Genomic DNA, 26,188 nt, shown 5'->3' with positions numbered 1-26,188 from the left:
GAGTAGGACAAGATGGTTGTGGTGCTTTGAGGGTTAGGGTGATGGAAGTGAGGGACTTCAGAGTGGATATTCACCTGCAATCTTTCTCAGGCAAAGCATGTGGAATAACAGTTGGTGATAGGAAGGAGATGTGGCTCAGCGCTGTTTTGGAAGTGGGAATAGCTGGTGTGCTTTGTTGCCTGGTAGAGGTTTGTATTAGGATATCTTGTTCAACCCAGAAGGACTATAGGTTGGTCTCAGAGGCCAGCATGTTCTTCTTCCCATTAGATTTCCTATTAAGGTTGATGTTAAAGTAATGAAAGCCTTCCCAGGGGCAATGCTACCCCAGTCCTGCTTACCAAAAAAATGGCAGTGTGGTGCATTTCTAGGCAGTGCTGCAGACTCTATTCTTGGATCTCTGAACTCCAGATCTGTTGTCCCAGTTTCCTTTGAAATGCTGAAGTAGAGATTGGTTATTGTCCATAGAGATCATTACCTCATGTAGAAAAGTCAGATATTGCTAGGGTGAATGATTTGTTCATTAATACTCTTAAGGTATGTTTGTATTATATATGCTCGTTTGCAAGAAGAAAGTCTCTTGTCATCAGCTCATGAATTTCCATGAATCTCATTTCTCTTGGTGCTTTTTTTTTCCCTTTATTCTAGTTTCTCTTCATGTTTGAACATAATTTGTGTTAATTCAACACATGTATTAACTAACATTTCTACAGATCTAAACCTGGGCAGAACGTGAGGTTTCATGTCGAGTAGTTTTTGAATATCTAGAAGGCACTTTTCAAAATAAAGACTTTGGGATGCCCTGATACACAGATCCATGCAGAACTTAGCCCTTTCTATAAGCATTTCTGACTTACCTCTATGAATGTTAATATATTGAGGGGTTTGTGAGCTCTACATTACCTATGTCATCTTTATTCCTCTTGTCCAGAAAAATTCTTCTCTACCTCCTTATTATACAAAAAGTCCAGGGGAGAACAAAGCCAGTCACCCACTTCTCATACTCACTCTGGAGCTTCTGGAGCTTATTCCTGTATCTATTTTTCAGGTGGTTCTTAGAAAGGCAAGGAAATTGAAAGCTCTGGTTATTAGCATAACCAGTAACTCTCATGTCCTTCACAATTTGTAGCTCCTTTTTCTCCATAATTACTTCCAGAAACATTTAATTGTTTTTCAAACTTCTTTTCTATAGAAGGAGTGTGGTCATTGGAATGTTAAAATCAACCAACAGAAAGTTATTTCTTGTTCTGAGTACAAGGTAGTTATTGTAATCTCTCAGATTCGATCACATAACGTGTATCTGCTGAAAACCTCAGTCTTCGGCTAGTGGAAATGGGAGAACAGTATTCATCTGCATTTCTGTAGAAATGGGTTGCTTTTAGCAACTGTTTGAGTTTGGTTTGAGCAATAATACTGACATTGCCTCTACTGTTGTTTAAAAATATCATGAAACGATGAACGATGTCACAAAGATCCCTGCCAAAACAATGTGGATTTGTTCTTTGCCGTCACCTTTTTTTGCAAACAGCATAATGGGGCCAAAGTTTGGGCTGTGACATACTGGCCCCTGTCGGGATCGTAAAGCCTTCTGTGTTCTACCCAATTCCTTCCCTCTCATTCTTGATTTAAGACGTGTTCCGCAGTCTCTGGTCTCATTTGTGTGTTGTATACTTCTCACGTTGGCTCAGCTGATGAGCGGCAGTGTTAAGCCTCACAGCTTCCAGCTTTCTGGAAGGTCGCACCCCCAGATCGTCGATAAACAATGCACCAATTGAGAGTTAAAACAAGAGTTTCTGTGTTTGCTTGTCAGTTCTGTGCACCTAATGCCAAATGAGACATTGTTATCTCTCCAACATCTGCTCTGAACTCAGTTTGATCCTTGAAACTCAATTTGATCCTTTCCCCTCCCTCCTTCCCTCTTCCCCTGACAACACAGTTTTACCAGATACTGGAAACGCATCCTACCGTTGCATATAAATTTCCTTTTTGGTTTTCTGCAGATGTCTTCAAATGTCAGCATGGTGTCGCATGCTGCCTGACATTTTTAATGTGCCTGTAGAGGGCTGTGTATTTTAAATTATTTTTAAGGGGTTAAAGTTAGGTTAATGCAGTGAGTGGGGTTGGTTTCAATTGATTTCAGTACACACTCTCACTCACTCACGGAAGCCCGTGAATAAGAGAGGCATGGCGGATCTGACATTTACCAGCAGAGCACCACTGCATATCTTCAGCAGCCTGATGGAGGGGGTTGCTGCTTGGGTCAGCTGCCATTCTTATTTATTAACAGAGTCATTTGCTGGGCGCTCATCATTGCTCAGGTCAAGCACACTCACTCCAAACCACAAATGCCAGCAGTTGCAAAACTGGACGGTTCACTGTAACTCCTTTAAAAACATGACACGAATATTCCAAGAAATCTCCCAGACAACTGAAACGACAGTGGAAACTGGTTGCTCTGAAAGGGCGTAGACAAAACTGCGGTACTGAACTTCTCTGCGCGGCATTCGGGCAGTTTGTAAACGTTGTGGTATATGTGCCTCAACGGAACAGAGGCAGACTTCTTCCTTGAACTGATGTTGTTTGGGACATTCATACGGTTGTACAAACGCCACATGCCACCAGCTCAGGGGAGAGGAATGTCCTGCGTGCTGGGAGAGGTGCTTAGGAGGACTAGTAGGGAAACTAGGCTGGAAGATGCACTTGAGGACAGTATGTGATACGCTCAGTCCATGGGATCAGAGTTAGTCTGAAGTAATCCTTGATTTTAAAGCTTAGCAAAATGAATATGATTATTGCCCTTATATTTTCACAGTGGGAAATAAAGCATTAAAGTGAAGGGTTGTCACTGATGTACACAAAAAGAATATCAACTGTTCATGAATAAATGCTGCTGAAAATTAGAAAACACCTGTCCCTAAAAGCAGTAATATTCTGGAAAATTCTGTTAAGATCTGCTGGGGGCATACTACCCAACTTGTTTTAAAAATGGAGCCTGGTAAATTCATGGACGGAAAAGATGGATATAAATCAACAACATTTTCATTAGCATCTGAGAATCCCAAGAAAATAAATTTTGCTGATTACACTTAAAACTATTGCAGGCCTAGATGGAAACAATAAGCAGGATGCCATCAAGAATGATAAAGTATTCAGCAGTTTGGGGTGAATATTTATTATTATATATACTAAGACTAATATCTGGATAACTAGTCAGTAATAATGAGTGTGTGTGCTCTTAGCAGGCTATGGGGAAAGGCTGGTGTGTCCAGAAAGATCTAAGCACCAGCCCTCAGAATACCTGTCCCATAAGAAATGTCTACTTCCTAAAAATCAAGACACCAACTATCACTAGTCACTCTTGACAATGTTAGCCAATCTTTTCATCCATCTCTGTTTACACAAACAGCCAACCAGTCTGTGCATGGTTTATCTGATACCGTAATTTGAGAGTTCTTTAGAAAGACTGTGAGAGCAGGTGGAAAGTCATTACTTTTCAGTAATCCCAGGCATTTAACTAATTGTTTTGAGAAGTAGGTCAGGCACCAATGTGTGTGCTAAACGGGTATTATCCTGTGGAAAAAATATTTTTTTTTCAACCTGAAAACTGCATGTTAGCATTATTTGATTCACCATAAATGTTACTCTAGTTAATGACAGTTTCCTATTTTCTTCTGATTAGCCTGTGCTTTTGGTGCCCTTCATATAGGTCACTTCAGCTGTCCCGTCTATAGACCATTATCATAGAATCACAGAATGGTTTGGGTTGGAAGGGGCCTTAAAGATCGTCTAGTTCCAACCACCCTGCCGTGGGCAGGGACACCTTCCACTAGACCAGGTGGAACATTCCAACTAAGGAACATTCTGTCATCTTTGAGAAGACAGAGCCAGCTTTAGGCACAGGCAAAGATGGCAATGGCCTAGGGAGCGAGAGGGTCTGGGCTACGAACACCTATGACCTTGCCAATTTCTGTGACCAAACTTGATGTGGCTGTAGAGAAAAGAAGGCATATGGCGATCTCAAAGAGTTCAAGGAGAAAGCTCCACCACTGATCCTTGGGGTGAACTTTAACAATGTTAGCAGAAAGGGGAATCACATTACCACAATGTGGTGAACTGAGTCAGTGAACTAATCCATGCCAAAAATAAACTGCAATATTTAAAAATCTAAGATACGCGAGTTTGATGTACCCCTCTGCTCCATACCTAGTTAGGAACCAGCTTTTGGGTGGATGTGGGAAAGAGGGTTTCCTTCAGCCAGTTTGCCCTTGAAAGAAAGTACAGAGAACCGTAACCAGAGTTGTTTTACTGTGCGGTGAAGACACGCTCTGAGGGGTCATCAGAAGAGCAGAAAGACCTTTTTAATTCTTTGTTAATAATAGGACATGAGGATTGCCTAACGCTTTCTATTCTACCAGGGAGGATTCCATACAGAAAAAACAGAATGTCAAGAGAGAGAACATAACGTATACTTCTGGTTTAATTTTATTTTAAATGTAATCATTTAAAATAACTCACAGGGAAAATCTGCCACAATGACAACAAAAGCCTCTGTTTAGGTTTCAAGTATGTGATTAGCAATCTGGGTGTTAAAAGTATTTTAGAAGCTTAATGGGCCCACAGAAAGAATTGTGGTATTCGGATATCAGCTGTTCTGCGTAGCAATGATGTCTGCGTTAATACCGGTTTATAAGCCGAGGCCTGCTTTATGCGAATTAAAATGTACTGTATTTAGCTTCAAAGTTAACATGCCTTTTATAGTAATATTGCAAATTCCTTAACTGCTCTGCTATAATATGGCCCAGTTACAGATCCTATAACCTAAATCGTGTCTCAGTAATTTAGGCAGTGTTTAAACTTCCCATTAAATTAAATATATAGGAGTTAAAAAGGAAAAGTTCAGCACAGATGTAACCTAATTAATCAGCACTGAATTGACTTTGTACTAATATTTTGAAATGAGATTTGTTTTCTTGTTTTCCATTTGAATGTTAATTTGTGTCATTTATTAAATAGTCTGTATGTATCTGGAGAATGTAATTAATAATTAAGATAATTAACTGAATCAATTCAGTGATACCTTACCTTGTATTAAGAAAAACATATATATCTTCTTTTCTCAGTTTAGTATGTGTAATAAAATCACACAGTATTTTGTATGAAATTTTGACGGGGGGTGGGGGAGGGGTGAGCTGGGGAGCTATCTGCAGGTAGGATGTTCTTTTTGGTATGGTTGCATCTGTGAAGCTACAGACTTTAGCCAGAACATCTGACATCATGAAGATTAGGCTAATGCGATGAATGGAGTTGATTTCAATTGATTGCAGTGTGCGATCCAACCCACTCAGAGAAATCCATGAATAAGAATTTAATTTGAAATGACAGGTGAAGCTTTTGCTCATCTTTGAAGAACAAGGGGGTGATGAAGGTGTTTAAGGGTATTGCCAGCCCTTGTAAGCTAGTGAGATACAGTCCAAAACTGGAAGAAAAAGGAAAAAAAACCCAAACCCTGACAACTGGTAGAGGTTTGCTGCCATATGGCCTGAAAATATGGGTTGTTGTTCTATAGCAGCAGAACCTATGCAGAATATTTTCAGAGAGCTGTCGAAATAAGTAGTGAAATGGAAAAAAAAAAAAAAATTGGCATCACAAGTTAAATAGATCTTAACCAGCAATTGAATTCAAGAGGACAACTGTTTTTTAATGAGTACTGCATCTTGCTCTTCAAAGCCCAGTGATTATCTTGCAGTGTTATTTCTGTAGTTCACTTTGATATTAAAACACAGTTGCAGTACATATCTACTTGTCTATCTAGGTTTTGGTTGTTTTTTTTTTTTTTAATCTATTGTGCCTTCTCTGATGAAGGATCTTAAAACACGAGGAAACTAGGAGTGTGTTCTGGCTCCCCTTGCCCAGGGATGAGATGGATGGAGATGGGGAGAAAATTTCTCTTTCTTTTTTTATCTTAAGCACCTCCACAGGGACAGAGCTTTTAAGAACTGGGTAGAGGATTTAGCAACACATCACGCGCAGCTAGGTCACGAATCGGAGGCAAGAGCCTTGCGCAAACACGTGTAAGTCCATGTGAGGTTACTGTAACCAAAAAAAAAAAGCACTAGGGCACTCTCTCTTACCTGTCAAAGCGAACACATGTTCTTCTACCCTGGAACCCCTCAAAACACACATGGAAATGTTCTGTCCCTCTCTATTGTCCAAAAGAAGGCTGATGATGTTCAGCTCTTGAAGAATAACTACCCCAGGGTGTGCTGTGAGACAGGCTGTGGCCAGAGCGCTCCTTTAAGCAGTAGCCCTCCGGGGCTGGATATTCCGTATTGCGGCAAATAGCGGTGACTGGTCTGTATGGGGGTACATGTTCGTGTGAGGTAGGTTTTAGAATCTGGGGATTTTTGGTTCTTGCACCTATGAAACCAAGGATCAAGAAACAGAAACCAAACACACGTGTAAATAGTGACTCTTCTGTTTCTTCCTCAGGAAAATAAAGGAAAGTTTGGAGTGCTTCCCTGTTAAACTCAACAACTTGATCCACACGCTTGTACAGATGTCAGTGACAGGCTCTGCAAAGCCTCCAGCTCCAGAGACTGTCCCCCAAGAATGGATGATGCTGGATGCAGAGAAATCCATCTCAAGAGCCACCATCCTGGGGTTCAACAAAAAGTCCGACTCCGTACGTATTACGTTCTTGGCTTGCCCTCGTTTGCCATGATCTTTAACGACTCTTCTGCGAGCTTATTTACCCTCCCTCCTCCATTATAAAAGATGTGCTTGTGCCACATTAAAAGGATCACAGGATGAACAGCAGTGCCATAAGCAACGAGCTACCGGAGAGAAAGAACACCAGGCAGACAGCTATTAGCAGGGAGCCACTGAGGAGAACAGTTCATGCCCTGTAGTGAAAAATAAATCAAGAGCTAATTAAAGCATCCAGAAGGAAAGCATGGCACAAAATTAGGAAGCCTAATAGAAATCGGAGGCTGTTATATGATGCTTTAATGGTGCATTATTAGTTTGCACACACTGCAGTGATCTTTCAATGTTTGAGTTGTATGCTATCCAGGCAAGTTTCTCTTTCTGTGGAGCAAAGACGATAAATTACAAACTGAATTCTCTGGCACTTGGCACTACATTAAAGAAATGTTTTTCTTTGTTAAAATCACCCAATATTTTCTGTAGTACTCTTTTTTTTTTTTTTTTTTTAAATGTGCCTCTCTGATCATTTCTCTTTTCTGCCTCTCCCTTTTCCCCAATACAGCTATATCTAGTCCAGGTGGTGCAAACCTGCAATGTGGTCTCTTTTGTGGAAAAATCATTTGACCAGTTCTCAAAACTTCACAGCCATCTCCAGGAGCAATTTCCGTCACACGCCCTCCCAGAGTAAGGCAGCATATTAGCGAATGTTATTCTGTCGTTAAATGGTTCTCTCTGTGCGCAGATAAAAATGTGAGAAAATGTACAGCAGGCATATTTTTAGAAACACAAAGGCAATGCGACATATTCTATCAGGCCTTCTATTCAGCCCAAGAAACTGAGTCAGAACATTGTGACTGTCTAACTTTTATATATTTTATTGTTCCTTTTTTAATGGGAGGAAAAGGGGGAACAGCTTGGGCCTGACACAGCTATTCCTGAAATCAAAGGGTGAGTGGTATTGACTTCATTAAAGGCACGATAGGGCCTTTAATTGTTTTTATTTCTGCATGATGCTGATCAAGACTCATTGCAAAATCCATATATTAAAACAATGTAGGAATGTTCACACTGGGTCAGAGCAGAAAAAAGCCTGTGTCTGACAATGGCAGAGATGATCCTTTTTACAAAAAGGTATGTGTACCCTCCAGACGAGAAGTATGCAATAATCTTATGTACTAACCTGGCCCCAAAACCCTCATCATTCAGTTTAATATCTCTGGAAAAATAACCTGTCATTAGTTGCAATAATTCTGAATACTATTTTTTATCCATGTGCATGTCTACTTACGCTTTTCATATTCTGAATCTTTCTTCTTCACTGTTTCCTGGGACAGTGAGTCCCACAGATTCTTTCTGTGTTACGTAAACCAGCTTTGCTTTATGTAAGGACTGTCCATGGCTTTGGTAATAGAAGTGGAGTTACGCGTTCTGCAGACGTCATAGACGTTATGCTGCGTACACCATGGCAAACAAACTAGTCCTCTCTTAAAGTCATGCTGACTCACCTGATACAAGTCCCTCTTCAAGCTCAATCTACAGTAAAGCATAAAACTGGCTAAAAAGACAAGCAGTTCACTTGAACCAAGCTGAAATTCAAGTGATATGCTTGAAAAGTGCAAAGGTCTTTATTTACCTGTAGTAAATAGCCACAAACAACATGACTTTGGCTTAAAAAATAAAGTCTTTGAAGTTCAGATCCAAAAACGATACTCCCCCAAGCTTGCGAGAGGCATTTGGTTAAACGACTTTAAGTTAATTCTAGAGGATCTTTCTCCTTCCTGAGGGGATTTTAATTGACTCCAGTTTGACTCATTATGACTGGCTCACATAAACTGGTTTGCAGCAGTTGGTGAGAATCAGAAGTATTTCCCTAAACAATGAAAGTGCTTGAATCATGGGTTTGATTTGGAGATATTTGCACGCTAACTATTAGGCTGTAAAATAAAATATTAAAAAAGTACCTATTTATGATTTTTTCCTGTGGTGAGCTGAGCCCTTTGAAGGAAAATACATTTCTCTTTAGAAACGCATAGACCTCAGGAACCCTGTAGTGAATTTCAAAAATAGTACTAGCCATTTTTCAGATAAATCTACATTTAATAAAATCCCTGACAACATTTTCACTGCGAAAGAGACTTTCAGAACTCACAGAGGGTTAATCTGCATATACTGAGGCTGTGTCTAAGAAGCCCAGGGCTTTATTGTCATGATTCAGGCCCAGCAGTAACCTGTCACTGTGTGATCTTTCCCCAAGACTGTATTAATGTAATTCATTTTATGATGTTTCTTTATATGTGTGTTCTTTAATGTTGAAGTTTGGGGTTGTTTTCTAACAGAAATTTGTCAGTTTGAGGCTTTTCATGTATTCCAGATTTTATTCTAATAGTAAAAACCTAATTATTTCTTTATAGGAAGTTATCACTGAAACTGCCATACCGTATCAGACCATTAGTCTGTCTGTGTGTTACGAAGCTTCAGCTCTGGCTGATGCCAGATGCTTCAAAGGAAGGGAAAAGCCTTGTTCCATAATGTAACCCCAAAATCAGTTTGAAAATGTACGATTGGAACTGTTAACAGAAAGGACTTGGTTATTGCTTTGTATCAATTCATGAAATTATATATATTCATGTCTCATTAAGGAGGAAATAATGCAATATGAGTCTGCTTCATACAAGTGCTAAATATTGGCTGTATCACAAGAAATTAATGGCCAAATCTGTGAGTTCTCAGCATCTGAATTTTTGCTATTGACATGTATGTTCAGCCCATGTTTATAAGTCAAAGCACAGCAGCCCCTAGCAAGCCCTTGCACTCCAGCACCTTCCCTCTTACTTGGTTTCAGACCAAGTATTAATTGTATTTAATTACTGCTTTTTAAAAGGCCAAAACTCTTTTCACCTAACAAAACATTTGAGTGGCGTAACGTATATGCGGAATGTTTTTCAAGCCAGTAAGGAGGAAATGGAACCTGCAATGCAGGATGTCTGCGCATGGCACAATGCAAAGCACAGAATCAGCGTGGGAAGTTAGCCCTTTCTAACACAAGTGCAAGCTCAGTTCCTGCCATAGGCGCAGCTCATCAAAAGCAGGAAGGCTTTCTGAAGAAGCCTTCAGTACTACCACAGGCTTCGTTTTGTCCTTCCCCGCAGCAGAGTTACTGCTGCTATCCATCAGCAGTTTCTCTGCCCTCTGTTTGGCCACTGTGCTTAGGATGCAGCTTCTGCAGGCCTACATTTTACAGCCAGAGTCCTCTCTTTGTGTTATACAGTCTAATTCATTTTAAGCTGCTTCCAAACAGATCCTCCCTACCGTCTCCTGAAAGAAGTCCTTTCTGTGCCCCAGAGTTACCCAGAACATTCACAGGCTGTCTGTGTGTGCCAGACGACCTGGTCTCTATTTTTATCTGTGCAGCTCATATGTGTTATGATCCTGGGTCAGATCACTTCCCCCTCCTCGTTATGTGTCCTGCCACTGTAATTCTGTCAGGCAAGAATCGCCTCTTAATATTCATTTGCACAGTGCTTAGCCGAGCCCTGATCTTTCAGTGCTATAGGCAAAAATAATCAAATACATACGTACATACAATATTCTGCTATGATCCTGGCCCCTTGCTGTTTAAATTACAGACTAAGTTATACCAGTGCTGAATTCTTCCTCAGAAATATTTCACAAGGCGGGTTAAGGTTTGTCCGCTCCTAAAAAGAATCATGATATGTTAATCAGTATTCTCATTGTAAAAGGTCGTCTGTTACCAAACAAGTTTAAAAAAGCCCAACCCAGCAGGTCCAATTACACTTCATAAAATCTGATTACGCGGAATCTCTTGGTAACAAAAACTGTGGGTTAATCATCCTCAGTCACATTATTTTCACTAGGTGAGGCCGCTATTTGCCATTTTTACAGCTGGGTGGTTTGCAGAGCTGGCCAGTGTTCCTCCCTGGCGATGGGGATCCAGCGCCCCACGTGTTGCTATTTGACTGGCCTTTGCAAAGCTGCTGATACCTTATCACTGAGCTGTGGAATTGGGTAAAACCTGATCAAAGTAGGATCCAACCATCTGCCTCTCAGAAGTCTGGACAAGAGGAGTCTCTTTTTAGTGTATTGCACTGCTATTTGACTCTTTAGTCATTGGTCTGAAGCCTTCAGATATTTCTTGAGATCTAGTGGATAAAGAAGGTTGTACCAGAAAAAAGAGGTTTGTAAAGAAGCGTGGTTAACCATTTTCAGTAACAGAGTACCATGAAATACAGTGAGATCAAAACTTCTAACTTCCTGTATTACAAGGGTTAGAGGACATAAAGCATAATATCAGTTATGAATTCCAGTATTTGCGATATCCATGTCACAAAATCCATTACATGCAATTTAGCAGAGATAACTTTTGTAATGCTTCTTCAACCTGAGAGAAATAGTCCTTGTCAAGGTTAATATAAATTGATTATGTGTACTGTTAAAAATCTGACCTTTTGACTGATCTAATGTGCATTGTCTCTAAAATGTGGAGATGATTCAAGTAAAAAAAAGGTGGGGGGTTGATATTTTCAATCACCAAGGCATTTGAAAATTGACACAAGCCCATTCATAAGGCATACATGGTTTATTTACCACACTGAAATGAAATTAATCTTAATAAAAATTCAGCAAAAACTTTACTATTACTATTGTTACTGCTTTTGTTGAGATTAATTGTGATGATCATTTGTTTTCATATATTACTTTTATTATACTAGCGCCTGAAATTACATATGGGATCAGGGACCTGCTCTGAAAAACTAACCTGCTCTCTAAATAGCTGAGGTAAAAAAAAGCAAGCAATGATACATTCATAAAATGTCACATCATTGCTGCACAGCTTTGGTATTCAATGTTCTGTGGTAAGGGTTTGTGTAACAAGAGCCCTGGGCTGAGATCAGAGATCTGTTGTGCTGTCCACAATGAAAAAAAAAGGGGAGGGTAGTGTTTCCTGCGATCATAAAGGGTCAGTTTTTAGACGTGTTTAGATACCACAATAAAGTGCCTTTTAGCTTTTTGGGGTTTGGTTTTTTACTTTTTTTTTTTTAATTAATGATTTAGACAGAAAAAGGGGTACAGTACAAACCAGGGAATTATTAGGATAACCAGAGTCAGAGGGTAAACAATCCTCTGGACACTGTACCCATCCCTTCCCCTACCTGCAAAACCTCTTAGCAAGTGTTAACTTCCTTCTGTTAAGTAGAGCTGGAAATGTTTTCAGCAAATACAGTACAAGAGTTATACTTACAAAGATTCTTCTTTTTCAGGTTTCCTCACTCGTGGAATTCACCTTTTACAGATCTTGAGCATAAAAGAGTGAAGGATTTAAATCTCTATCTGAAGCAGCTGTTAAGTGGATCCAGGAAACTGGCTAATGTAAGCACTTTAGTATTTATTTTATTTGCATATTTACTTTTATAGTAGCATTGCAACAAAGGATTCAGCAAGCTTTCCATGGCCTCATTTAAAAAAAAAAAAAAAGACTTAAGTGACACGCATTCTCATGCAGCCGGTTTGAGATGGAGCCATTGTAGCATTCATCAGAACTTAAGACAAAGGCAAGGATGACTGAAAAATAGTTTATTAGACCTGGCAGGGCATTTTTCAAAAAACTTCTCTTCCTTTGCTGCCATCCAAATGTAGTGATTCACTGAATTTTTGACAGTAAGGAGTAGGTTCTGAGGAAACTAATGTCTAAAAAAGGAGTAAGTTTTGAAATATTGAAAAGTCTGATTCTGACAGTTTTTAAATGAAAAGTTCCATTATTTCAGCCCAGAAATAGTGTTCATTTCAAAATTCAGTTAACACGTAGAAGAAATAGTTTTGCAAACCTAAGACCGAAACCAGAATGTTTTTTGCTATTATCAGAATGATACAGCGTGTCCATTAAGATTTGTGTTTTCTCATTTTTTATTCATTATTCTTTTCTGAGATCTTGATCTCCTCCTCCTGTTTCAAAATGGAAAGTTGAAATGGTAACAAACACTGACTCTCGCTTGCCTGGCCCAGGAGAAACCCTTACGCACTACGACATCGTGAAAGCCAGGGCTAAGAGCAGCTAACAGACCCCATGCCCCCCGGGAGGATGTTGAATCGTGATGCTGCATCACTTTGGAAATTGAATGGTCAATTAGTGATAGTGACAGCCGGGTCTGAGAGAAAGGAGCATCTCCCAGGACCAGCTGATGTCAGGAAAGCTGTCAGACAGGCGGGAAAGAACGGTGTGTTTTGTTAGATCCCAGGTTTACGCAGGGGCTAGTCCATTCAGGGGAGCCAGGGCACGAGCTCATGTGTTGGCATTGCTGTTTCCTTACAGCACGTTCTCCAGCAGAGCTGGGGCCTCTGCCAGGTGAGCCGTGTCATGCCCTGAGGCCTCGGGGCCGTAGCACAAACTGGGGCTGGTTTGGTTTAGTGGCGTAGTCAGCCCAGGATGCTGAAGGGGAGGGTATGGCAGTATGGGTCTTCTCCAAAATTTCAAACATCTAGCAGGAAGAGAAGAATGTTTGCTGCCTGTGTAACGTTCCCAGCTATGACTGTGTAACAGAGATTAAAGAGGAAATGGTCCATGTGTTAAACAAACAGGAGTTTTCTTATTAATATGAATATAAATTCTGTTCCCTGAGTTGAAAGCGAGAAGATTTCCAAAGAGGATAAATGATACCCGTCTCGCAGAGTTACACCTAATTTGGTATGGATGGCTGACTTGGGTGCCTGGCTCCCTCGACTGACCTTGCCAAATAAACTGCGCACGCTGGGGTTAATTGTTGTGCAATTTCTGTCACTCACGTTAGGGTCGTGAGTTGATTTCATGTTAGCGCCTTTTGGTCACAGCTGAGGAAAAACTGATATAAGCCAGTGACCTAGAAATGAAGAGCTCTGTATCTTCTGCGTTGCTGTGGGCTGCTGTAAAGTACATGGGTTTTCAATTTGGGCCAAGCGCTGCTGTGCAGAAGCCTAATCTACGGTTGAAAAGTCAGGCTGTTAAAGCCTTGGGAGAGTAATAAAACATTTCCCGGTCACGCGCAGCAGCTCTCTTCTCCCTTCAGCTCCACGGCCTGCGAACGGGCTAGTAATGAGCCGGAGCGCGCTGCCTTGCACTGGGCTTCCCAATTGCCTTTCCTCCTCCCTTTACAGTCCGGCAGCACGTGCCCTGTGGAGTCCTCCCAGCACGCTTGCCGGGACACAACCAGGGATATAGGGTATTCAGAGGGAACAGGGTGGACAGATCTGCCCGGGGACGTAACACTGGTGTGGCTCTGGGCCAGCCCGGTGGGGCTCTTCAGACAAGCTGGACTGCGCCGTTCCGGTCAGGTACAGGCCGTTGTGCCGTGCCACGAGGAGAAAGAAACAGTTCTGTGCCTAAGGGGGCTGCACAGCTACTGGTGTGCAGGACTTGGGGGGCACGGTCACCAGCAGAGTAATGAGCAGATGGTTTCCGTCTGTACAGTGCAATCGCATGCGGGAAATCATCTGGCTTACCCACCGTGCAGCTAACCTGCAATTCTAGATGATAACCTTTAAAGTTATTGATAGTCTATAAACACTGAGTCATTATTTTTACTTCAATATGCTTCTCCTGCTGGGAAATGTGAGAAATTTAGAAAATACTGACGTGTACTGACCCACTTAGAACAAGGAGGCTAGTCAGTGGGTAATTTCCTTTCTACTCCCAGCTGAAGGCTTCTTTTTTTCACTTTTCCCTTTGGTACGACTCTTTTAAAAGTGTCATGGTGTCTTCTTGGTTTTGCTCTGAGCAGAAAGTCAAGCTAGGAGGCTTTCTTGATAAAAATAAATACAATTATTTTGTCTCTCTTTGTGCCCTGGACAACTTTGCAGTCAAATTTGTCCTTTTGCTCAAATTGCTAGGGAACCCGACCAAAACCATTGAGTGAATTCTCTGTCCTCAGGCATTACCAAACAGTCATTCCTATGAAATAGGAAAACTATGTAGGAATAAATAATTAATTGAGAAATTTGCAATGAAATCTTGTAAGAGTAGATGCCTGTAGAACAGGGTTCCCTTTACTTTCCTGGCAGTCATTTCTTTCTGCTGAGTTGCACCTGTACGCTATCGTAGCTGTATTGTAGCTGTCTGGTATGCTGGAGTGTTGTCTGAGATGCAGAGAAGAGCTTTCATTTCTTTATAAAACACCCTTGCTATCACTGTAAACGCATTACCCTGATTGACTAGACACCCTTTTCAGCTTTCAAACATTTAGTCCAGTCCACACAGGACTGACTGCACGCTTGGTTTTACCAATTAAGTAATTGAAAAACCTAGAAATAAAGAAAGAATTGGATTATATCCAAATTCTTTCCTCAGTCATGCCTTAAATGCATGCTTTTTAGCCCAGACTAAGTTCTGATTATGAAAATTGCGTTATAATTAAGAGTGGGTCAGAATGTCACTGACCTTTTCTGCTAAATGGTTAGAATGAGGGAGGAGAGGTGGCAAATAGCTACCTCCTCATGTGCACTGTAGCTCAAATGGAATTAAATGTTTCTTTAAACCCTTCTTTAAAGAATAGAAACTTCAAGCCACCTTAATCTATCTCCGAATTTTAGTATCAGATCCAATGAATGCTGAAACATCAGCTGATGGAGATATTTGCTGTTGGGAGAGTTTAAACGCCTGAATGTACTTATACCTGTCCCTATTCAAAGCATTTTTTTAAGTCTGTGATGTACTTTGAGCATGAGCCTCATTCATTGATGACTTGTTGGACATTCATTGAAGAGTTGCCTAGAATAGGAGTGCTTTTCCTAAATTCAGGTTACCACTCGGTCGTAAGTAACTACACCACCAAGCTATATTCATTACATGAATTGCCAAACTGCAAAAGGTGATGCATCTCCGTTGTCATAGCGAGTCATTTAGGACAGGGTCAAAACTAGGTTTCAGCACCTCTTTTGTTTCCATTCTACTCCTCCCAAACCAGTGGCAACGCTTGTGATCGGACTGTTAGAGTGTGTAGTTTTGTGCCAGTTGTGCCACTGCTGCCTGGCTTGTCAGCTGAGCGGGTTGAAATGCCAGGGTCAAGCAAGGCAACAAACTCAGCATTTAGGCTTCTGGAGTTTTGCTTCATTAAACAGCAAAACAACTGAGTGGTGTTCCCAATACGAGGTGAAGTACCAAGAAACAATAAATTGAAGGCTGGTAACACGGAGGAGTACAAAAATAGACATTATCAAAGTATAAATCAAATCTGTGGCAAAAGGCAGCTGCTGCTGACCACTTTTACCTTTTTCTCTATTTCACTCTTAAATGCGAGTGATGGGCTGAATGGAGATTGCAGCCCCAACCTCATAACCTATCGTATAAATTAGGGCTGCCCTCATGCCTTGTCATTTTACTGCTGTGTTGTAGGAGGGTTGTACACTCCCTGGGGACACGGGAGCAAGGTGAGGGTCCATTAATTTCCTCTGCTCTTGGCCCTGCTGTCAGACGGCAGGGCACGCAACGCTGAATGTCTTCGTGCTTACCTTGAACAGACAGCTTGCACCCGACTCAGGCATTACAAGGGAAAAATCTAAAACAGAATCAAAAGCAATGTTTTATGTAACGTTTGCTACCATCAGCCAGCCATTCTGTGGATAATCTTCCCATCTCTCATAATTTAAAAGAAGCGGCATTTAATTTGTGGCTATTGTTAGTGATAACACAGCTCAGACAATGGATGTACATACGGGTCTTGCAAAACTAAATAGCCTTAAATAAACATGTTATTTGTCCCACCTCTTTCCTGTAGGTTGCTTTTCTGTGCCAGTTCAGTGGGCTTGGAGGTTTGAGGGGGTTTGTTTGTCATGGGGCTGTGTGTGTGCGTGTGACAAACATAATAGCAAGTGCAGATTCACGGTGGGCTAATCGGTAAACAGAAATTAGCTACATTGGGGTACGACTCTCAAACATTTCTACGTATCCAAATTAACTCAGGACGTGGGGGCCAAAGACAAAGCTAGTGCAAGCAGGTAAGCAAGCAGTGGCAGTGTATCAGCTACGGATAGGTTCTATAAACAGCTTTATGGTGACTTATAGGCTGTGTAAAAGGGCTTTAAAGAGGATGTAAATGGAAATGATTGTAAATTATGGTCACTTATTTTCAAGCACACAGTGAAAACCAGGACCACAGCATTGTTCTGGAGTGACTAATGTTTTGCACGGTAAAAGTAATCAAGTTTGATAAGAGCTGCCCATATTTCATTTGTGTTTTATTCACTGGCGAGACTTGGGATTTGCAGAGATGAGAAAATAGCTCCCGCGGTGCCTGGATGGAGGTACGTAACACGGTGGTACAAAGGGCACCCGGGGTATGTGGGTCCCTTAAACTCCCACCACTCCCGTACTGCTGCAGCAAGGCATCCAGCAGAGCCAAAATGGGGAGGGTTCAAAGTCCTCCCTTTTCCACTGTCCTTTCCTGAAGTTATAATAGCTGCAGCAAGGTCAGCTTTTCCCGGTTTCTTTTTTTTTTTTTCTCCATCCTGTTAAAGTATAACAGGTGCATGGGTGTTCTCTGACCCCAAATCTACTCTGACATAGCTGAAAAGAAAGCTGAAAGCAAAGGAGAGGCTGCTTTTCTTTCCAGTGAAATTAAACCTGGCTTGGGATCTGGCTGTCTTTCACTAGCAGCAGAGTGCTTTTCTAGTCTCTGATGGAGAGCAGTAGGCAAATCCTACCACGCCACAGTGGTGCAGGGCTCTGCCAGCTCCCCCGATGCCGCTGAAATGGCTTATTTCGGTGGTATTCTAGTGAAAGCGAAGGTGGAACTTGTCCCTTTTGAGTTTAATGGCTGAAAAAAAAGGTCGTGCGTGAGTTCTAGCCAGCCCAACGCCAATGCACCTGTACGTACCTGGCTGCTCCCCAGTGGGCTAATGTTATTGAGTGACCTGGGAAAATATGAACATTGCCTATTAAAGATTGTTGTCTTATTAGGTAAGAATGGTTAGACAAATGGTAGGAGGTTTTCCTAAAAATTCCTAAATGGCAGTACTTTAGGGAATTTTAATTTACTGATTTAAAGGTAAGAATTTCAGGGGAAAAAAAAAAGGTGGGTCATCCTCAGTGCCTCAGTGCATGCTTAACCCTGAGCATGTGCTTCAGTCCCATTGGCTGGGCTCTAATGATGCAAGTCCCATTGGTTTAGGAATCACCTGAAAGCTCAGCGTGTGCTTTGGTGCTCTGCTGACGAAGGGTGAATTTAGAATCATGGAATGGTTTGGGTTGGAAGGGACCTTAAAGATCACCTACTTCCAACCCTCCTGCCGTGGAGAGGTGCTTACGCACCTTGCTGCTCCAAGTCTAGACAGTGGTCTCCTGTAGCAGGCAGATTAACACAGTTCAGGGAGAAGTTGCTGTTTTAGGAATAACTGCGTGCAAAACGCTTATTGCCACAAATAGATCTCCCCCATTGCTTTTGAAGGACTTTGCCCTGGATGAACTGCTACACCCACCCCTGCCACATGGCCTGTTCAATTATGGGTTTGTGTTCATTAGCCAACAGCAGCCTCGCTGCTTCCCCTCAGGCTTCAGTACCTGTCGAGTACAACGGGCAGACAGGGAAGGCTTTGAAATCAGTGCTGTGGTGCCAGCAGAGTACATGACACTCCTGTTCGTGCCTGATGCGAGATCTGCACAAATTTCACTTCTATACTTAAAATGTCTATCTTTTTTTTTTTTTTTTCAGCGTTGTCTCCTTTAGAAATGAGAATTTGGGACTATCACCTGAAACAATCTTTGTACCTCTTGTTTACAAACCTCTCTGCTCATATATTTCCATTTACTGCTGAAAGAGTAAGCGGAGGGGAAGCAGAACACCAGCCTGCTCAGTGTGGAATTTTTTACTCCTCTTTCAAGTCAGTTAGTGTATCCTTCCTTCTACCTCCTGCCTGCTTCTCTCGAGATCTTTGAACTCAAAGGGCTACTTAAGTTTCTCTGCTTATTTTCATGCTGCCAAATAAAGACTGCCAAAAATACATTCTTTCGGCCCTTGAGATTTCCTACACTTGGGACTTGTGCTGAAAGAGCAAAAGAAGGTCCCGCAGGGAATAACGCAGCTGTTTAAAGCTTCTGGAAGCTGAAGGAGGTGTATGGGCTGTAAGCTGTCTTCACAGGATGAGGGAATAATTAGTCATACTCAGAACAGACAGGTGTATTGGCAGTCCACTGCTAATAGCTTAAGGATTTGTCATTCAGTTCATGGCAAACAATTCTGTTGGTTTATCCTTTTTTTTTTTTTTTCTTTTAAAGAAAATATCAGTGTGGGAGGAAAAACTCCAAACAGTAGAATGAAAAATAAAAGGCAACTGCTAAAATACATCCAGATTGCTAAATCTTACCTCTACGCTGAACATACACATCTTGTTCCTCTGTCTGCTGTAACCACATGTTAACTCCTCACTAGCTGTGTGCGTCACTAAACTCTTCCTTTTCCCTTTTCCTTGCACAAATCATGCCACATCTCGTCAAACGGAAACCAGGCAAATGCTACATGAAGTACATCTTGCCGATAAGAGACGCATTATTTTCCATGGCCTGGAAAAAAAACAATGGTGACATTTTAATGCTAGAATCTGAAAAGTGTCTTCTTGTACCCATTCATTACGGTGTCAGTCCAAGTAACATCCGTCTGGATGTAGCAATTCTAACCGTCTTAAAGAATGGCCATTCTGAAATACAGCTTTGTGAAAAAGCTAATGAAATGCAATTGCTATCCACCTTTGGTTCAGAATCATAAGAGTCCATTTCAGAATTCCCATTTTTGTATTGCCTTGCACGATACTCAAATCTGGTTTATTGTTTTAATTCTCTACAGCTGAATGTAAGTCCCTGTTGTGTATGTTCACTAGAGCAGTACAGGTCAGTCCATAAAAATAAAAGTTACAGAGCAGTAGGTAAGGTGGATTACTCTCTCAAACAGGATGGCGAATACGATCATCCCTTTCACTCCCTGTTGGTTTCTGGTAGGAGTTAACTGTACGGAGCTTTTCGGTGCGAGTGCCCGTCGAGCTGCCCCGTGAGGGAGGTACGCACAGTATCTAAGCCTCAGGGAGGCACACTGGGTCAGTGGTTCGGGGTCGGTCCCGTGCCAAGGGCGCATTTCATGATGAGGGAGGTACGCACAGTATCTAAGCCTTGGGTCGGTCCTGTGCCAAGGGCACATTTCATGCTGGCTACACAACACGCAGTGAAGATGTTCTCCTGCGTTTGTTTCGCAGATGGGCTGCTCTGTAAAAGCAGTTGCAGCTGGTAACACTCATCTCCAGACACTGGAGGTGGAGGAAGGACGCACATCCATGGCCCACGTGGAACACTGCTGTTGGGAAGTGTGTTGACAGAAAGGGACCAGGCAGGCACCGATGCAGCAGGGCTAAGGGGCAGCGTTGTCTTCCCAATGAGGACGCACATCCATGGCCCACGTGGCACACTGCTGTTGGAAAGTGCATTGACAGAAAAGGGCCAGGCAGGCATGGATGCAGCAGGGCTAAGGAGCAGCGTTGTCTTCCCAATACCTGTGTAAAAATCATTCCCTGGAATTCCTTGCCCATCAGAGGGGAAGGACTTCCCTTTATGGCTAACTCAAATATACACATTAGAAACCTACCTGCTTGGAGAGGAATAATTTAACAGTGGGAACAAACCAGACAGATTCATCTCACTTAGCTCCTGTTTCATATGTATTCCCTTACTGCCACCCCAAAGGAACACAGCACAAATGATGACGTTCCCTAAAATATTTTTATTTTCTTTCAGAATGAGCTTGTACTCAGCTTCTTCCTGAATTGGGGCAAAAATACCTTGGCAGAAGATTCATCACCTGTGATGTTAGGTATGTGGATTACCCGTCTTGTTTGTTTTCAAAGGAGGACTTCTTTAATGGTATTATAATAACACAAAGGTGAGTCTAGAGTGTTTAGGTGGCTTTTTTTTAAGATATAAAGATACTGACAAATAATCCTTGCTTTTTCAAGGTCTCTGAAAATGTGTTAGTATTGCAACCTGTGGTTTTGTTTCATGTTGCCATCTTTTCCTCAGCCTTTCTTCTTTTTTTTTTTTTTTGAATAAACATGCCTAGATGCAAAGTAAAAGTTTATTTACACAAACTGTGGCAGGTTCATTGCTTTACAAAACCTTTAGAGAAAAACCTGGAGGAAAGGATCTGAGTCATGGCAAAGCGCAAAATGTGTACTTGGGCAAGCGAAAAAAATTAGGGATGACTTCAGAAGTCATTTTCACAATGAATGGAGCAGGTAAATAACAGAACATTATGTTAATGCCTAGGCATACATTATTAATGATAGTGGTAATTCATTTCTTACTAAATGAGATTCTGCATTGTTCCCTTAGCCTATCTAAACACTTAGCCCATTTCCCTCTTCTGTCCAGCACCTAATTTAATCTAATCTCTGGCATTACAGCATTAAGAGCCAAAGCATAAACCGTAAAATGTAAACTGAGATTGTTTATTGTCTTCCACTGCACTGAAAATAATCTTCCATAGTCAGTTTTTAGGGAAAATGCAATCTCATAAAGAAGCCTGCAGCTGCACTCTGCACCACAGCAATTCAGCTGGTTGTTTTGTGCTCCAAGTGATAGGATAGCTTCCAAGATCACCCGTTATCCACATTTCAGAAAGGAGTGCTAGTATGTCTGCATATTTAGTTTGCATGTCCATTAAGTTAATTTAATCTCCCTGCAGACAGAGGCTTCATTATCTCTTTTGCTGGGACCACTTTTTTTAATCCATCAGAACAAGATAAATCCCATTCTGGCTTCTCAGCCTTTGGAAGATTCCCCCTGTGTAGAGTTTATTTGATTAGGGCATGCTATTATCATATTAAACCCATTATGACTATTGGAAATTACTAATGGTTGCTCTAACTTTTACAAAGGAGAGAGGAGATAATGCAAAGATGTCCTAGGTGTCAGGAATATGCAAGGCTAAATCTTGTCATGGAAAATCCAAGCCCTAGTTCAAATGTAACATGTAGTCTGGGTCCGTGGGCTGCCTCTCTCTGTAGACGCTTTTAGCAAAGATGCAGGCATGTGAGAGTGAACTGAGGCATAAAACAGATAAAGTCCTAGGTCTTCAGAAGGATTTTGACATTTCAATAATATTTAGGTGCCTAATTATTACAGAGAATCTGGGTGTAAAAGCCTTATGCAAAAGCATGAACTGAGTCTGTAATAAAGCTGAGAAATAAATTGCAGTCTCATCATTCCTACAGTGGTGTCCTGAGCCAATATGGTCTGAAGGGTAAACCCTATCTTTTTGTTGTCAATGGCACCGAAATCAGAGAAGAGAATAAGGAAAGAGAGGTAAGAATATGTTCAGTGAGGGTTTGATGACAGCTGTGTGACAGGTAACCCAATCTGCAGGTTCTCTATACAGTTAGTGGGGGTGAAGGTCACAGCCTGGTCGAGGGAGATTGATGTGTCTCTGGCCTCAGGCAGCATGGTTCCAGAGGGAATTTTTTTTTTTCCTGCTCAGGAACTCTGCCTTTTGATATCTGGACGCTTCAGCCCTAGACTCAGTGCAAAACCTTTGTTGTAGAATACCAGTAGCACACAAGGTCCAAGGCAGGACTCAGTGAGTTTAGACTCCGTAAAAACAGAGGACGAGAATAGCGGGCTGAGTTGCTCTGGGTATGGCACTGGTTCCGGTCAGCGATGCAGGGGATGTGCCTGGTTGACAGTCCATTGCGGTGAACTGTGGGAGGAGGTGAGCTTAGCTGCCAGTGAGCTTGCTCAGCTACCTGAGGAAGACCAGCCATGCACGAGCTAATTACCTACCTGAAATATGGTGTTCATATCTGTTATCCTGTGCTTCATCCCTCGCTGTGGGAGTGCTGCCACACCCCAGCTAGCTCACCTAGACCTATACATGGCATTCCGTACCCTGTTATCATCCGTCCTGTGAGAAGAAGAAACAGGTCCAGCTAAGGCAGGGAGTGGCTGATCATGCCAAGCTGCCAGCTAGAAAACAAGGAGTTTCTGGGAAGAGCACGGTGGCCCTGGAGGCTTTCAGGTACCCTGAAATGCTCTTGATTTCAAAGTCAGCACCGTAGCAATGCCACAGTCTGTCTGGGGCAGGAATTAAGTTCACTGAGCCTGCAGGAGAGAGGCAATTTCCATGGAAGGAATATATCCTTCCCCCCCAGTTTTCATTGCTTTATGAGCTTATAGGGGTTTTAACTTTTGCCTGTTTTGAAGAATAACTCATGTTTAATGTGGGCTGTAGCTTTCCATGAATCTGGTGATTTCTCTCTCAGCCTTTATGCAAGCAAATCATCGGTCTCTAAGTTAGGATCAATATAAAATAAAATGAATGCCCAATAGAAGCAGGTTATGAATTTTGATCAAGACAGCATCTTTCTCTTACACTGCTTTAATTTACAAACGTTGTAGGTAATTACATTTACTAAAGTAAAATAAAAATTAAAATTTATGAATTTGTACTCTGCTCCCAGCAATGAAGAGATTAAAAATCAGTGCTAAATTTACTTTGACATGAATACTGATTCAGTGCTCCCAGTGGGGTGAATTATACGGAATATTGTCAGCATTTCATTACACCAAGCTCACTACAAGGGAATGAGAGGAGATATCAGGCGTGATATCACAGACAGCCTGTTGTAAGGAACCTTTTAAAAAAAGGAGGAAAGAAACTCTATCAAAATCACTTTTATATCAGTCTTGTTTATTTTTCTTCTCTTGAGTTTTGTCTCCTGAAAATATTAATAATTCAGCCTCTTTTGCCATACTTATGACATCGTGAAGTCTTTGCTGTTGGCTGTATCAGTGCACAACCCAGACCCAGTTCTGGCACGTGTGGTTAGTGCCACACTCAATTCACAGGCCGGTCTGCATTTACTGCAGCGGACACACTGGCCCTGTGTCCCTCTAAAGGAAGTTCCGAGCCTTCCGAAACGAGTATCGTATGGTGCAGCTCTCCCTGCAGAATCGCAGTCCTCATGAGTAGTCCTGCAGGAGAGTCAGCTGTTTTGCTCACGTTCCACAGTGTTTTGATCTGCTGCAGTTACTCATTCTCCATGTAAAACTTTTGCCACAACTCGCACTCCTACTTTAGTTGCATTTAGGCTGTTTCGCTGCCCGTAAGCACCTCTTGCTGGCTGTCGGGACGAAAACAGTGAGATAGTTGATGTATTTGCAGCTGAGTAGCTGATGCTGGGCAGGCTGCAGGCTCACAAACCCAAACTGTAGCTGAAGCAGGCAGATGGTTAGCTTGGGGCGTTCAACCCTGGCCCCGGAAAACCAAAGCAGGTTCCCGTACCATTTGGTGCCAGGTGTCCAAACAGACTGTCACCAAGAAGAAAGGTCTAAGACCTTATAGCACCTTCCAGTACCTGAAGGGGCTACAAGGAAGCTGGGGGGGGACTTTTTACAAGGGCCTGTAGTGACAGGACAAGGGGTAACGGGTTTAAATTGAAAGTGGGGAGGTTTAGATTGGATATCAGGAAGAAGTTCTTCCTGGAGAGGGTGGTGAGGCACTGGGACAGGTAGCCCAGAGAAGCTGTGGATGCCCCCTCCCTGGATGTCTTCAAGGCCAGGCTGGATGAGACTTGGAGCAACCTGGTCTAGTGGAAGTTGTCCCTGCCCATGGCAGGGGGGGTGGAACTGGATGGACTGGAAGGGCCCTTCCAACCCAACCCATCCTGTGATTCTATGACAAATCCGAGGGTCCCGAATACAGAATAGTACCTAACTCCCTGACCGTAGTGCTGTGACACTTCGTTAACTAGTACTTTCACGTTGCTTTGCAGTCCACGTGTGAGATGCAATGAATTATTAAATTATAGTTTCCCTATTGATTTTGTCAGCCTTCTGTGTAGCAGCTTCCTCGCTGTTTATATTTCTCATGCATCGTGCACAGTGTGATGCAGAGCTTGTTTTAAGATGCTGCTAATGGATACATTGCACGAATTATAGAAGATAGAGCCGGTAGTTCTCCGACGTGCCAGAAAAGACCATCTAGCTGAAGAAAAGAATCGCATGCCTGACTAGTCAGAAGGTTATTCCACCTTCAGTAGAAATTTGAACGCTAATTGCCTTAATTTTGTCATTCAAAAAGAAGAAAGGACCCACAGTTTTCTAGCGTTTATGTTCCTTGATCAAAGCAGTTACAAACTGGCAGGACGTCTGAGTTTTCCCGCAGCCGGGGCTGGGGCTGACTTGCACCGCAGAGTGCTGGGACGCACAGACACGAGTCATACAGAAGAACCCTACAAGCGTCGTTCAATCTCGCTTCAGCTGAAGCCAGTGGCGCTCTGTCCTGTATCTACAACAGACCAGCATTCGGTCTTTGCCTATAATGGAGTGCAAGTAGAGCATGACAGTTCCTAAAAATGCAGGGCCTGAGCTCGAGTCCATCTGCTCAAGCTGGATAGACTGGAAGTAATTACTGTGTGTGTACTTTATTATCATTTGAAGCTGAAATCACCTAGACTTCAAAGAGACTATGATTTAGCACTGAATGTAAGAAAACCTAAAATATAACAGCTGAGTGTAGCTAGCAGTAGCTGTCTTTTATTACAACATATAAGTGATAGAAGTTTCTTTTGTGTTTATCAGATTCCCTGCCCTCTGTTATTACTTTTCTTTACCTTCCTTTTATTTTTTTTTTTTCCCCACTTTTCCCATTGCTGGTTCATTTATTGCGTAGCAAGAGCAAATATTTTTGTAACAGCCATGCCCTTAGTGTCTGTTTCAGACTTCATTTGACATACACAATTAGAAATGTGTTTTCCTCTCCCATGTTTTATCATTATTTTCAGCTTGGTTAGAAACTTATTTACATTTGTATTTTTTTATAAACGAAAATGCCAGCTCCCACAGAGAAATTCCTCGACTGGATATAAGCACTCGCACTATAAAACTTTAGCAATTTGGACAAAAGGCCTGGTAGTGCTGGTAGGAAAGACAAGGTACGGTGTTCAGCTGAATTCTGCTGATGTAATTTACCCTCTGCTGATGTCATTTATGCTCAGGATGACCCACAGCAATTTACAAAATTAACAGAGCCCCACAAGTGGATTGTGCCCTTATGTTCAAAGACAACTCCCCTTGTGTTATGCCTTTAATGCTCTAGGATTCTATCTTCCCTGTAAAGGAAGGGGAAAAAGGAAAAGGAAAAAGGCCCGACAATTTAAAAAAAAAAATATGGTAAAATGGCTTTGTGTGGAGTCAGGATGACCCACAGCAATTTACAAAATTAACAGAGCCCCACAAGTGGATTGTGCCCTTATGTTCAAAGACAACTCCCCTTGTGTTATGCCTTTAATGCTCTAGGATTCTATCTTCCCTGTAAAGGAAGGGGAAAAAGGAAAAGGAAAAAGGCCCGACAATTTAAAAAAAAAAATATGGTAAAATGGCTTTGTGTGGAGGGGGAAAGCACAGATTTTTGTGGGCTTTTTGTTACCTTGGAAAAAACTCAGCACTGACTGGTTCATGGAGTTTTCA

General features: G+C 41.9%; 1 protein-coding gene across 1 annotated transcript in view; it reads left to right on the top strand.

Annotated features, from left to right (window-relative positions):
- The window catches only part of PIK3C2G (phosphatidylinositol-4-phosphate 3-kinase, catalytic subunit type 2 gamma), a gene marked incomplete at its 5' end in the record, with an annotated part of 138,662 nt that overhangs the window by 89,632 nt on the left and 22,842 nt on the right, over positions 1-26,188 (top strand). Inside the window, 4 exons of the mRNA XM_010149293.1 lie at positions 6,487-6,679; positions 7,265-7,386; positions 11,982-12,090; positions 20,462-20,537. Of these exons, the coding sequence (XP_010147595.1) occupies positions 6,487-6,679; positions 7,265-7,386; positions 11,982-12,090; positions 20,462-20,537 (500 nt within the window). The remainder of the gene's footprint in view (positions 1-6,486; positions 6,680-7,264; positions 7,387-11,981; positions 12,091-20,461; positions 20,538-26,188) is intronic.

Source organism: Eurypyga helias, unplaced genomic scaffold, assembly GCF_000690775.1.
Source record: "Eurypyga helias isolate BGI_N326 unplaced genomic scaffold, ASM69077v1 scaffold3113, whole genome shotgun sequence".
Lineage (NCBI taxonomy): Eukaryota > Metazoa > Chordata > Aves > Eurypygiformes > Eurypygidae > Eurypyga > Eurypyga helias.
This window is presented reverse-complemented; position numbering and strand designations above follow the sequence as displayed.